At 43.5% G+C, this 14,719-nt stretch overlaps 1 protein-coding gene across 1 annotated transcript in view; it reads right to left on the reverse strand.

Moving 5' to 3' along the window:
- Nucleotides 1-13,430, reverse strand: part of LOC135941758 (mucin-2-like) — a 39,153-nt gene extending 25,723 nt beyond the window's left edge. Inside the window, exon 1 of the mRNA XM_065487455.1 lies at nucleotides 12,644-13,430. Coding sequence (XP_065343527.1) covers nucleotides 12,644-13,360 — 717 coding nt within the window. The 5' untranslated portion in view covers nucleotides 13,361-13,430. The remainder of the gene's footprint in view (nucleotides 1-12,643) is intronic.
- Nucleotides 13,431-14,719: the final 1,289 nt, after the last annotated feature.

A 14,719-nucleotide genomic window follows, 5' to 3' on the forward strand; every position in this document is an offset into this window, starting at 1 on the left:
TTTTAAAAATCAGTAGAAGCGCTAATTTTAAGCTAGCAATTTTTTATTATTTAAAGACTGCCTTTGACGAAGTTTCTGAGCACACCAATCGATTCTTGAGGTTCGAATTAGCTAAATATTTTTCCAACCAAAAAGTCCAGCGCGACGTGCGTTTTCCCGCCAAAACAATATGTGAACCTATTTGCGAGAACTGCGCATGCGTCAGAGCTGGTTTGAGCACTTGCAGAAAGTCACCGCCTGTACAAATGACTCCTTTGTCAGATCCAGCCAGCTCTGACGCATGCGCACTTCTCGAATAAACGTTAATCTTATTTTGGCGGGAAAAAAGTTCTTCTTGTGCTAGGCACGTCGCGCTTCACTTTTTGGAGGGAAAAATATCCACTTTACCTGATTCGACCCTCAAGAATCGATTGGTGTGCTCAGAAACTTCGTCAGAGACGGCCTTTAAATAATAAAAAACTGCTAAATTGGTGCTTTTACAGGTTTTAAAAAAATTTTCAGCTTCTTTAATTTAAAAACAAAAATCAAAAACCCTTAGACTCGAGATAACGTTGTTCCACTTGACGAGACTAATTCAACAGTGTCCAAATTTTTGTTATACAACCAATTGAAACTAATTTGGAGAAAATTAGAAATTCAAGTGCTCGTAAAAACCGATGTTTAAATGAAAAAATCAGTAATGATCTGAATTTAAAAATCCCTAACCGTCCTAATAATCAGAAATGCAACGCTTGTTCTGAAAAATATTACCCTCTTCTATTATTAGTGTATTTTGGGTGGAATTTTGGCAAGGAATTTTTCGTCAGTTAGGACGTTGCGCGGCACCCCTCGTATGTACGTACACAGCCATAAGTATTTATGTATGCGGGGCACAGCTCGAGTTGTTTTGTCGAGTAGGAGCAATCGAGTGAAGTGGTCTGCTCGGCAACACATACACACACACTGGCTCGCAAATATGTGAATTCCAGCCCCGCTCTCGCTGAAATGCATCTCGCAAATAACAACGCGCTTGCTTCCAGCACACATAATCCGCGGGGGATACGCACACACGATATAGGCAACTGATGGCGTAATTCCGCGCCCGCCGCCGCCGCTGGGCGAGTGATAATTACGAAATGATTTATGAACGCGGGATTTTGGCTCAGCCACTTTTTGCGCCTGGCTAAATCCCTTGCTTTAATTAAAAATGTCGGTATTAATGCTCGCCCGATTGGCGCGCACGCCACGACGAGTTGCCTTTTGCCGGTTCGGTTTGTTTTTGCGACCGCCTTTATTAAACGAGAAAGAGCACTCGCTTGTTTTGCCTGCGCTCAAAGGCAAAGGGCTGCGGTAATCGTCTTTGTTTGCCTCGGCGGGCGCACAGACGAGGCTCGTCGCTTCCGTTTATTATGCAAATTGATTTTCTAGCAAATCGAGGAAGGGTTGACAAAATGACCAACCACTCAAAGCTAAAATTAGCTGCTACGTATTTTTTTCTAAAATTAAAAAAAAATGTCAGGAAGAATTTTTAGCGCTGAAATTTCATTGTTAACACGGCCAATCGATTCCTGAGGGTCTAATTAGGCTGGAAAGCCGAATAATTTGGTCGATAATTTGACAGGACGTGCCAAAAATCAACAAATACGTAAAAAACCGTTTCCTGCGACTTTTGGCACCGGGGTTTTAGATTTTTTTAGGTGCGTGAAACCGAAATGTTCGGAAATCAGGGCGTAACCGAGGGACCACGCCCCCTATGAGCGGTGAGCAGAGCACTCTTGCCTGCTGTGTCCGCGCCGCCATACTGTATTCCCTCGGTTACGCCCCCCTCTTCGGTGGCTGTTTCGACGCCGAAATGTTCGGTTTCACGCACAAAACAAAAAATCTAGTATTTTTTAATACCAAAAACGAAGGAAACGTCCCTATTTGTGGTTTTTTGAACCCAACGAAATGTGCGAGAAGAACGCCATTGACCAAATTGATGCCATTGAGACAGCAGCGCCACAGGGACTCCCAGCGGAAGCGATTCAAGTGACAAGTCTAGCTGCTGGCTTGCCTGCCTTGTCGCTGTGGCGCTGCTGTCTCGATCTGGCCAATCAGGAGGCACTTTTTTTTGCTTAATTCACAACAAAAACCGCTTAAGTAACGGTTTTTTTACGTTTTTGACGATTTTCGAATGGTTGACTAAAACTAAGCGCTGTACATTTGTCATAGAGGTTCATGATCGAAGCACATATTTCATTTGCAGGTCGTCGGCACACGCAAGTGGCATAAATCAATCGAGAGAGCAGTGAATGTTGAAATTCTAAAGTGAAACTATTACAAACGCCAACAGTGAGTCTCGCAACTAAAAGCCCGTGGTTACTTATTATTTACGAGTGGCACATTCCCTTTGGTAAACTTACCAGCAGAGGGAGTGACACAGATTTTCCGTTTGTTTCGTCGTCGGTGACTTTGCATTCGAAACGACCGCGCCGCCGGAGATAAAAGCAGGTCGTTTCGTTCAAAGAACAAGAAAATTATCTGCACGAGAGAGAAGGAGAGAGGGACGGGGGTTGTTGCTCCGTCCACCCCACACGATAAACGGCCCTATTGGGTATGCATTCCTGGAATGCCTCCCGCGGGAAGCGACCACGATTCCATCCCATTGGGGCGGCTGCAAATTCGCAGATAATTTGGCTAAGTAGCCTCGAGTGGCGCCCGCAGAGGGGGCGCACAAGAGCCGAGTCGAACGCAGAGAAAGAGCCAGAGAAGAGCCCGATTTGGCCGCTGGAAAAGAGGATTTCGCACCAATTGCGCATTTGCCGTGCCTTTCAGCGCCGAGCGCACACCAGCAGCAGCAGCTTTTTAATTTCCCTCTCCCTGACTGCCTGTCTCTCTCACAATCAGTCTCAGCACTACTCTCCCTTTTCCCCATGGGCGCTATACTGACCCTTTGCTGCGGATTTAAGGACGGGAGAAGTGCATAGTAACAGTGTTTTGCAGAAATATTTCACAATTATTCGAGTGTTGTCTTTTTATTCATTCTACTTTGGTTTAAAGATTGTTGGTCTATTTAATTTATTTTGTTTCAAAACCAAAATTATCTCAGAAATACTTTTATGGTCCAATTAAGATGATTTCACCTTTCTTTCAGGTCAATTTAATTTACATCGTAGTTCAGTGGGGCCAGATGTGCGATTAAATTGGTTTGCACTGCGCAGATCCAAGATGGCGTCTGAATTTTGGAAGCAAAAAGCTCTCTTTGGATTCCCGTGCGAGTGTCAAGAGTTTGTTTTTACGATCCAAAAGACACAAATAGTACAAAAGTAATGCAAATTGACGAAAACTTCGCGCATTTTCACGTGACCGTTTTTTCGCGCCATTCTCCACCGGACGCCATATCTGCGCGTCGCATGAATCTGTCGTATTTATTGATGTCTCCAGGATAAATTTAAAAAAAAATACCAAGGCCATTGAAAAAAATCCCGCAGATCCATCATTCTGATTTATTCGAATTATTCATTCCTGCGAGGGATTAAGTACATTGATGATAGGTACCATTCAGGAATAATGTTTGGAAACGACGCTTTATTGTGGCCTACATATTTTTTGTCCATTCGAAGCCAATTATCAATTGGAATCACAAAGCAGCAGAATGAGCCGGCAGCACGGAAGTAGAATGTCGAACGTCGTTGCCTCTGTGCCTGGCATTATTCATTTTTTTCGTCGGAAAAAGAGAGTGGCTGCTGGAAATACACTGGTGGAATCAATATTTCAGGCCTGCACGCCGAGAGACCGTCGGGGGCGCTCGCACGTCGGGGCGAATTGCAGACAGAGCCGGGTGAATTATTGAAAAGCGACCATCAGAGAACATCGCAATTAATGGCGCAGCTCGCACCCTGCAGATGTAATGCGCCCGCCGACTGCAAACACACACTCGCGCGCGCCGCGCAGGCCCATCAAAACGCTTTTTTATACGGCCATCCGAGCGTGAATTACTTTCATTCCGTGCAATTCCGCTAATTTGCCTGTTTCGTGCGCCGGCACAAAAAATGATAGTGCTGCCTGTGTGCTCTGATCAAATGTAAAAGAGATTTGCTTCCGTGCCACACTGGAGTGCTGGCGGTTTTTTATTTCAATTAATGGCGGGCCCTGGGAATGAATGAGATTGTGCATTAATTTTAGATTTTCAATTGTCACTCTCGGAGAGCCAACTGGCGGGTAATTGGATTCTCGTTCTGTCTGGTTGAACCTTTTACTATGGATTCAAGGACCACTTACTTCTTCTTGATCTTTAAGGTGCAAAATTCACTGAAGTGAGAAGGATAAATTTAAAACGTTTATTTAGAAGGAAAGTATTTGTATTGTAATTTTTAAAGAAGCACTAGAATTTATTTTTTGATAATGTCAATCGAATCCTGGCAGCTGAATAAATTCAACGCGAACGAGCCGAAAATTAATGGAAACGTAAAACCCGTTACCTTGGCGGTTTTGGGTTTGAACTTCGCTCTCTGATTGGCTACTTGTAAGCTCGAGACAGCAGCGCCACAGCAACGGCCAGGGCAAGCAAGTCAAGCGACCTGACGCTTAAAGACCATCTTTGACGAAGTTTCTGAGCACCCCAATCGATTCTTGAGGGTCAAATTAGGTAAAGTGGATATTTTTTCCGACCACAGAGTCCAGCGCGACGTGCGAACGTTTTTCCCGCCAAAACAGTATGCGAGAAGTGCGCATACGTCAGCTGGCTGGATCTGACAAAGAAGTCTCTCTGCAAGTGCTCAAACAAGCTCTGACGCATGCGCAGTTCTCGCATTCATATTGTTTTGGCGGGAAAAACGTTTGCACGTCACGCTCGCCTTTTTGGTCGGAAAGAATCATCCACTTTACCTAATTCGACCCTCAAGAATCGATTGGTTTGCTCAGAAACTTCGTCAAAGACGGTCTTTAAATGAAAGTGTCGCTGAAACGCTGCCGTCTTGATCATAGAACTGTTTCCTTCTCTGATTGGTCACCGCCGTTCTTTTTTTTTCAAACCCGAAACCGCCAAAAGTATCGGTTATTACGTTGATTTCCAGCCCGTCGTTTTGAAGCTATTGGCAGTCAAAAATGAAACTCCATGGAGTGCTACTCATTACACAAGGGAGAGTTTCCTTTTAGTTAAAATGGGTTGTCTGGCTTTGCCGGACATGCTCTGAGTAATTGATGGTCAGCCCCAGGGGCAGTTTTATTTAATTGCTTGCTCCGCCTGGCTGGCTGCTGCCCTCCACTCCACGGCAGTATCAATCATTGTTTTATTTCCCACCGGCTGCAGGCTCGACGAAAAATTAACTGCGCCGCGGCGGCAAGAAACTAAGAAACACGTTGTCTGGGGGTGAAATAAACCATATTTCAGAGGCCGTAATTTTTGTAAAACCGCGCCAGGAGTGCGTTTTCGTTTTCGGCTCTAACATTTTTTATCGGGGGTGCGAGGTACAGCCCCTTTTGCGAGAGCGTGAATGCACCGCTTAATTTTATTTATGCGCGCGCGTGCCAGTCTTTGGAATAAATTTTCCCGACCGAATCTGAGCGGCGGCTAGGAAAAGGGGGGTGCTCGCTCTCTCTCTCTCGCTCTCTCTCGTGCTGCGGAGAACGTGGCGTGAGTACATTTTAAATATTGACTGTACTGCAGTGCAGCATTATGTGCCATTAATCCAGCCCCTCGTTTAGCCGGCGGCCAGATATGAATTGCAGCCCACTTGACTTACTTTTTTACTACTAAGAGCGGCACGCGGCCGACCATTTCATCCGCAGGTGGCTTACCGTCGCCTCTTTTCGCACACAGCCAGTTGCTCTGAATGCACGAGAAGCCGTTTGACGCCCCTGCTGTTACTCACATGTGTCACATGTCAAAGGGCGAACGTGATAAATTGGTGGGTCGAAGTAAAAATAAATTATACCATCGAAAATCGATAGAAATTTGTTTCTAAAATTTGAAAGACACTGCTGTTTGTTATAATAAAAGTGTAAAGGCATTTTTTTCAAGATTAAAAATAGAATAAACACGTTTTTAATTTTTATAGATAATTAATCATTAATTCTAACATTCCTAGCACAAAAATCCTACTCTATTATGTTAAATTTTATTATTTTGCCAAGTGTGCGCAAAAAGAATTACACTTAAACGATAATTAATTGAAAGTTTTCTGATTGTGAATTTTAAATTAATGCGAAAAATACGTTTACTGGATTCTCATTGAAAAGAGGTAACTAGAAGAGGACGTAACTTGCGGAAAATTTGAATTGGTGGCGTGTTTTCCCTGGAAATTTAAAAATGAAGGCGTGGCACATGTTGAAACACGCGGGAAAATCGTGATAATTGAGGTTTTTACTGAGAACTTTCAGTAATGTTGGATGGAGCGTGCAGTTCCTCAGGAAATTTAAAAAGAAGGCGTGGCACGTGTAACAAAAAAGCGCGGGAAAATCGGTAAATTTGACATTTTTCTGAGATTTTCGGCTAAAATCCTGATTCGCAGGACCAAGGAAACATGATCGAATGTCGGTTTTCCACATCCTATGTATTCAAGTGATAAAAAAAACTTAAACTAATTAACTACGCAATGGCTGGAGCAAAAAAGATAATGACAAATTAGTTTAAAACCTTAACTGATTTTAATTTAAAACTATCAGACACTTTTAACAAAGTTTTCTGCAATTTCCCTAATTTTGCGATAAATTCCATCATCGAAATTGGCGGAAATTGGTAAAAAAAAAATAATGGAACCCACTTGACAAAACCGTGACAGCTGAAAGCCATTATTTGAAATTGATGCGACTTGCCTGCTTTTTATTGCCGCCGTGAAATAATAGCATCGAGCCCCCTGCGGCTGCTTTGACCGAGAAATATAATTGGAAACTCGAGACCAATCGCAAAGAGACGTCAGACACGCGTGGGCGAAAAGCAATATATGAATATAAAAAAAAAATACAAAGACCAGATGCCGGGAAACACATTCATCTCTGCGCTCTGCTGTCAAAAGTCCCGGCTGCTTTTATATTAATTTTATCTCTGATCAAAATGCAAATCGGGCAGCGAGCCTGCGCGTAATGTAATATAAAAGTTGGATGGAAGTAAGTTTGCACCGCTGGATTTCATCATTAGATAAAACGGTTTGCTTTCTGCTTCATCTGCACGGCAATCAATTATTAAAAGTGACAATGTTCTTTTTCCAGCGAAACTTCCTCGAGAGTCAACGTAATTTAACTTGGCAGCCCCGCAGAGAGAGAGAGAGATCGCTAACTTTTATCGCGAATTTTCAAGTGCTTCTCTCGACCGAAAATTAACTAGCAGTCTTTTTTCTGCAAAGCTCCAAATTCAATTTAAACATTTGGTCTTGCAGATTAGCCTTCATTCTTCATTCTTCATTCTTGTGTTTGCCTGTTCATACTGACGTAAATTATGAATACATATTTGCCCTTCACTACATCAAAGAGCCTTTCTTTCCTTTTGCTCATCTTGCTGCACCTTTCATGTCTAAATCGCCGCTTAGCTCCAGAGAGCAAAAACTTCTGTTTCGAAAGGAGCTCATGCATCATGCAGACAAAAAAAAACAACGTTAGACTGGATCAAAAGGTCTGATTTTTGTCTATAAAGTTCGGGGCAGACGCAGACGTTTCCAGGATGAAATCATAATAATTGGTCTCAATTCGACACCTCTGCTCTGCTCCTAATTACAATTTTCACTCTAGCGCAGGTTTAGAATTAGAGCGGGAAAATATCGAATTAATTTGATCAGGCGCAGAAGACACACTCGAGAGGGCTGATCGCGTTTCACGAGAATCCGGCGAACAAGGCAGGCAGAAATAACCAAGTTCTCCTTCCTACTGTGAAAAGCGAAACTTCAGGACACAATGAGACGTGGATGGGTGTAAGAAGCAGCAGCAGCAGTTTCACTTTCCAGCGCACAATCCTAGTTCATAATCGCTCGTCGGCGCTTCTTCTCTCAAGTGCGCGCTCAGCAGCTCGCAAAGTTGGCCTGCTTCAGAGATAGAAAACAAATTTTCAGCCACAGCGTATGCCCGGCTTCACCTGGCTAATTAATTATTTTCCGTGCGGTCTGCAACTTTGGCTCGCCGGGCCCGCAATAAATAGAGGGCAGAGCCGGCAATAACCCCCCTCTGCGCTCGCTTTGTTGTTCTTCTCCGCCGCTCTAGGCGTCTGTTTCGCATGCAAATTTATACGCACACATTAATTGTGCCTGCGAGTGTGTGTGTGTATATGTGCGGATGACTCTATTACACAGCGATTCGTCCTTATCGTTTAAAACACACTCACACACACACACACACACACACACTCGCGCTGTCACTGCGAAAACTCAACGCATATACGTAAGAGACGTGATTTATGGCTGCCTCTCTGTCTCTGCGCATCCTGGCGGAGCAGAAATTCTCGCTCGCATGAATTCCAAATTCGGCACCGCGACGCTCGCGAAAAGCTAACACTTTCGCCTCCGCACATACGCATTAATGTGTTTGCGAGCATCAGCAAATGATTGTTTGTTTGTTTGTTTCGTAGGCTGACTTAGTGAGGCGAAAATTTACACATTATTTGCAACTTGAAATAAGCGACTTGCCGCGATCTGCAGAGCAGAGACGCAAATAGCCCGTTTCGTGGAAGGGAACTTACTGCTTCTTGCTTGTTTCTTCCCTGGAGAGCAATTTTTTATACCGAGAACGTCAGAAATGGATCTCTGGATATATTTTATCGTTAAATAAGACCATAAATGTCCATGAAATTTTTTAGGTTTCTCCAAATCGGTTAAAGTTGGACGGAGAGCAGAAATTCGGACACCATTGAACTCGTCTCATCAAGAGGAACAACTTTTCTGTTGACTTTAAAGTTGTAGGTCAAAGGTCAAGGTCAATAAAATCGTATTTTCGAAACCATACTCGAATTTTAAAATTAATTTATTAAAATAGTTTAATTTTGAGATAGCCATCTTGTAGAGCGTAGAAATTAGGTTGGATTAGATCATATTTTGAATAGCATTTTGCCTTAATTCTGTAATTAAAAAATAAAAACTACAAAATTAGTGCTCTTTCGTGTTTTCAAAAAATGTTTAAACAACCAAATCTCAGCTTGTGATGCTTAGATTTTCAAAAACCACGCACCGCTAGACTAGTTTCAACCTACCCTAGATAGCTAAAGTAGTCTAAGGGTGCCAACCCTTTAACCCCTTTTTTGCACCCTAAAAATCGTAAAATTGTACCATTTTTTGTTGTTTGCACCTCATTACGCAACGGAATTTGATATTTATCACCCTGAAACCACTTTAATACGTTATGGTACGTGAAAATGCAAGTCAAGCGTTAAGAAGATTTTTTAGAAAGGACACGTAAAACCTGAAATTTAGTTTTTTAATAGGTTTGCCTCTCAAAAAAATCAAAAATAAATATAAAAAAAAATAAAACAAAGTCTCCAAATCTCAAATTCTAATAATCAGATTTATAAAACCTACACAACGCTCAATTCGTCTTGACCTCCCCTAGATATCCGAAGCAATTTTAGGGTGCCATCCCCTTCAACCCCTTTTTCAAGCTCATATATAAAAAATAGAAAAATGCAATTAATTCATGCTAATTTTTGTGAAAAACGGAAATTTTCGAATTAAAACCTATTTTGATTACGTCTCAGTGGGGTTGAAAAGGGGTTAAAAGGGTTGAAAACCTTGGACTCTTTGGCTACATCACTAAATGAAAATATCTAAGCAAAAATAAACGTACCCTGTATCAATATTTACATTAAACAAAGGTAAACTCTACCACACTCACTCAAGATACATTTTATTAACAAAAACCACGAGCCCTAGGATAATAAACACTCGACAAAAACAAGCACAACAGTGTATTGTTTCAATGAATTTGCAATTAGTGTGTCAACACAAACAACGCAGAGCGCGCGTTGCAAATTAAAACAAAATCGAGCTGTTGGGTCAGAGAGCACTCGGATGTTAATTAACTCTCGCAGATGCTCCATTGACGCGCAATAAACGCCGGCGCATATTGATTCAGCCGCTGCTTTCCGTTGTTTCCGACGGCAACACACCGAGGGACGAGCGCGCGCGTTTATCAACAACCAACCGAACGGCCCCGGCCTGCCGACCGACCGGCCGGCGAGGCGAGGTGTCGGCTGCGAAGGTGCGGTCGCACATCTGGCTGAACCCATCGAACCGCCTAACACCTACTCACTCACTCACTCACTCGAACCCTCTCTGCTGCGTTTTAAAATTCAGCAGAGGATCGCAGGCACGAACGCCTGCCAGAGCGCGCGCTATGCAACCGACGTGACACGCGCGTCAGCCGGGCGAGCGTAAGCTCCGATCCGATGAAAAACTGGCTCTTCTGCGTTTGAAATTTAATGAAATTTTGTTTGTTGGCAGTGGCAGACTGTGGTTTTTTGTTGGAAAAGCAAATATTATATAAAAGGGAGTGACACGCGATGAAATCAAGTCCAGATTCGAGTTGCTCGTGGCATAAACGTAAAAAACTCTTCGTTATTCTGATTAAAAGTTAAAAAATTCCAACCCCAGGGGATAAGGGCAGGGTCCGCAAATATCTGCATTTTTCGGCATTCCCACTGCATTGCAAAAAACGTTTTTCCGTTTTTTTTCTGCAATTTTTCACATTTTTATTCAAAAAAAATCTTTTTATGACGGATAACCAAAATTAGGGATGTTTACAAATCAGTAAAAATGCTACCGGTTTCACCAAAAGACCAAAAACTCTAACAATAATCGTAATTTTCCTAAATTTATGACTTTTTTGGCGTGAAAAGGTGATCTTTTAGGGGTTAAATTTGGTAAAACCCAGAACTGGTGGGTTTTTCCAGCTGTTTTTAGCGCAAAAAAAACCGTAGTGAATTTTTGCGCATAGCAAAACTGGCAAACCCTGGGGCAGGGGGTGGGTCTAAGCCCCTTACCATGATCTCAGTATGCATATACACATTGAATTTGGGACAAATCCACTTGAAATCCGCCCAGTAAAATCAATTGCTCAAAAATCGACATGTTTTTCTACCGGAAACTTTTAGACCATGTTTATCAGGCAATTTTAAAATTTTTTATCCAGTATTTTAGGGTGCAAAAAGGACTAATAGGGGCAATTTCATCTAAATCTGAAAGCCCAGTGCAAACAGGGTGTACATTTAAACCATAAATGAATTTTCCTAACTGTTATATGACCACAAATTTCGGTCCCGGCGCAGCTCCAAATCCGATTCATCTAGAATTCCCGTCGTCAGCACGAGACGTGTGCAATTCGAGGATCTGGCCATAAAAGTCGGTTGCCGGGGTGACTCAGATGGTTTATCCGCTCGTCTGAGCGGCGTGCGTATACATATTATATAAAATTGGCGTTCGTTACATGCTCTGCATCTCTCAGCTGCATCATTACATTTCTCAATTTCCGTCGTCTTCCGCCCGCTCGGCTCACGCGCTCGGGGGCGCGTTTTAATTATCGAAGCCTGCCGGGCCGTGAAATATCGAGCGCGATTAATTCGCGGCAGGTGTTCGGCGTTCAGCGCGCGGCAAGTGCATTTGCACAAAGTGGCTTGCTTTGAGCATCTGTGTCACTGGCTTTTTATTTTTCCCAGTTGCCTGCCTGCCTGCTCAACTCGAAAGCATGCATACTTCATGAATCTGCACGCGAGACGAGCGCAAAATATATATATGTATGTATATATGCAGTGCAGTTTTAGTCAATTTGTCTAGACAAAGTGTTTTCTTCTTCTTCTCCTCTTCTTGCCGCTCCGAATGGAAGCCGGATATTATCTGGCTGGAAATCTCTTAAGTAATTTCAAACTCCTCCTGTTTCTGAGAAAAGAAGCTCTGTTTTATCTTTAAAACGACGGAGAATAACAAGGAAAATCAGTTTGTTGCGTAAGCGATCCCTCGCAAAGGCCATCCAGCCATTGTAAATTATTCCGCGTAAGTGATTTAGTCGGGCAAAGAGACCTCATCATGCGTGTGATCCGTGCACGGAGAGAGCGCGTTTGACATATGAGCCGAGTGTGTTAAAAAATCACCTGCATGATGTACAGAGAGTGCTAATCGTGCAACCGGGTGCAAAACACGGCACATATCGAGTACAGCAGGTTTAAAAGAGCTAAATTACTTCGTTTTAAATGGAAAGCTTTTAAAGAAAAAATCTTTATATTAGTTCAAAAAAATTTTAACAGCATTAAAAATATAAATTCCCCATTTTGAGTGGTTATAGCGGGTGATGTGCTGTCGATAAGCGATCTATTTCGCGCAGCGGATGACCACGGACGTTCTGATTGGTCAACAAAAGGTTATATAATACCGCCAGCCAATTAGAGCGCCCGTTGTCCCCCAACTACTCCTTCAAAAAGTGGATAGTCAACTGTTTTCAATGACCGCGGGAATTAAAAATCGCCTCTGCAATCAACAGCTGTTTTTATTTTAGGTCGAAAACATTTATTTTAAACAATTAAAAAATTTTTAAATGAATAATTTAGCCAATCAGAAATTAATTAATTCAAAAGATGTAGAAATTTGTGTGTCTGATTGTGAGCAGCACAATAAATGCGGTGTTTGCGGATTGCGTTATGGTAAATTAGTCTGAGAGCAGAAATTGCGCGGCAGAGTCGTCGTTCGCATGCGAATGGAGCAATAAATTGGGTACTCACCGTCCACTGAGCATAAGTGCTGGCTGGGTCGACGAAGGGCCACTTGGAGGGTAGCCAGGACTTGTGCGTCTTCTGGGTGGCGGCGGGGGTTGGCGGCGGAGGCGCGAGTCTGAAGCGCCGCTCGGTGCTGCTCGTCTTGGCCGGCGTCGTGGTCAGGGTCGTCGTGCTCGAAGGACCCGCTTCCGTCGTCGTGGTCGTGGTGGTGGTCGTCATCGTCGTCGTGGTCGTCAGGGTGCTTCCGGAGGTGGTGGTCGAGCCGGCCGGGAGGGTGGAAATCGGCTCGTCAACGGGGGCGGCGGCGCTCGGAGGCAGCGGCGGCTCGGCGGTGACCACGAGCACGACGTCGGAGGCGGCGGCGGCGGCGTTGTCCGTGAAGACGGTGGTCACCGAGAAGTTGAAGGCGAGCAGCTCCGGGGCGGGCGGGGGCGTGGGGGCGGCGGAGGCGGAGGCGGGCCGCAGAGGCCGGTGGTGCGGCGTGCGGATCACGATGCTGCTGGACACGAGGAAGGGCACGATGACGGCGGCCACCACGCCGCCCACCAGCACCACGCAGATGGCCACGAGCACCGCGCTGCGGCCGCAGGCCGTCGCCTCCTTGCGGCCGCCGAAGGCGGCGGCGGCCGCCGCCTCCGAGTCGACGCCGTGGAGGCCGTTGTCCTGCTGCGGCAGGATAGTGTATTGCAGCGAGTTTTCGCCATGCCGCACCGTTTTGTACATGGTGGTGAACTGTTGCGCCTCAGCCGCCCGCTCCACTTTATATCCGGCAGCGCGGCGGGCGGGCCTGCGCACCCCAACCCCCAATCGATAGACGCGAGCGCCGCCGCCGCCGACACCGACCGCCGCCGACCGCCCCTGGGAGCGGAACAACTAGTATAACAGAATCGACACTGGCACAATCAGCCCGATACCTGGCCTGACACGGTGACACCTGCGTGGGAACCATCGCCGCGCTATTCACACACTCGCCGCTCTCGTGTTAATCAATCTAGACATACATTATGTCCCCTGATTGTCAGTCCTCGACATCGCAAGAACCAGCCCCAAGCCAAGAATACACTCTTGTTATTTTTATCTTCGGGTAAATAAATACCGCAGCTTTGATTCAGCATGTTCAGAGTTATATTACTTGTAATGTGATTGATTATCGATGTTTGGTGGTGAAAATCCCTTGAAAATTCCACCTCTTTTATAAAAGCAATGTTTTCAAAAATATTAATGAATTCGCAATCCTAAATCCTGAGTAATGCTATTGTTTTAACTAAGGGATGAGGCTTCAGCAAATAATGCTCACCCCAAATTTAAAGTTTTACCCCTTAAATCACCCTTACGATAGTAATAATTCTTGTTTTTACTCATTGTGATCACATGTTAATCCTTTGAGTTCTTTAACTAAGTAAAATAAATCAAAACCATTCGTTAACCCCCCTCTTAAGCATTTTGGGTTCGTTTGCTCATATTTAGAGCACTAGTTAAGAATTTTTTTTACCATTTATTCCCCTAAAATTAATTTAATATAAAAATTATTTATCTTTTTATTATTCAACCCCTTTAAATCACCCCTGTTTTTTTATCTTTATATGCGAAACTATCAAGAATTGCATTAATAATTTAAAAATATGCTTGACATACTCAATAGGATCCCAAAAATGCTTAGGGGTGGTTTATGGGGTTACAATTGTTCAATTAAATACCACTGAAATGATTTATTAGAAGAAAATCGGTTTAAATCACGATTAAAAGAAACGAAAACAAGAAATTATTTCTAATAAGGGATGATCAAATTGGGGTTGAAAGATCTCATGCGAATAAATGGAACAAATCACTCAAAAATGAGTTTCTAAACCGTTTACCGTTTTTATGTCAAAAAAAATTATTCCAAAAATATAAAAATAACAAGAAATTCTATCCCGAGGGTGGTTTTCGAAGGGATAAAATCGAACGAGGGTGAGATATAGTCAACTACTAACTTTTCAGATTTTGTGCACATTTTTCCGCAAAGTTACAGCCAATAAACAAGCCCATGCTAGATTAAATCATTTAAAACATTATTGCAATTTTTAATTTAACTTAATTTAA

The sequence above is a fragment of the Cloeon dipterum genome, chromosome 4 (assembly GCF_949628265.1).
Source record: "Cloeon dipterum chromosome 4, ieCloDipt1.1, whole genome shotgun sequence".
NCBI lineage: Eukaryota > Metazoa > Arthropoda > Insecta > Ephemeroptera > Baetidae > Cloeon > Cloeon dipterum.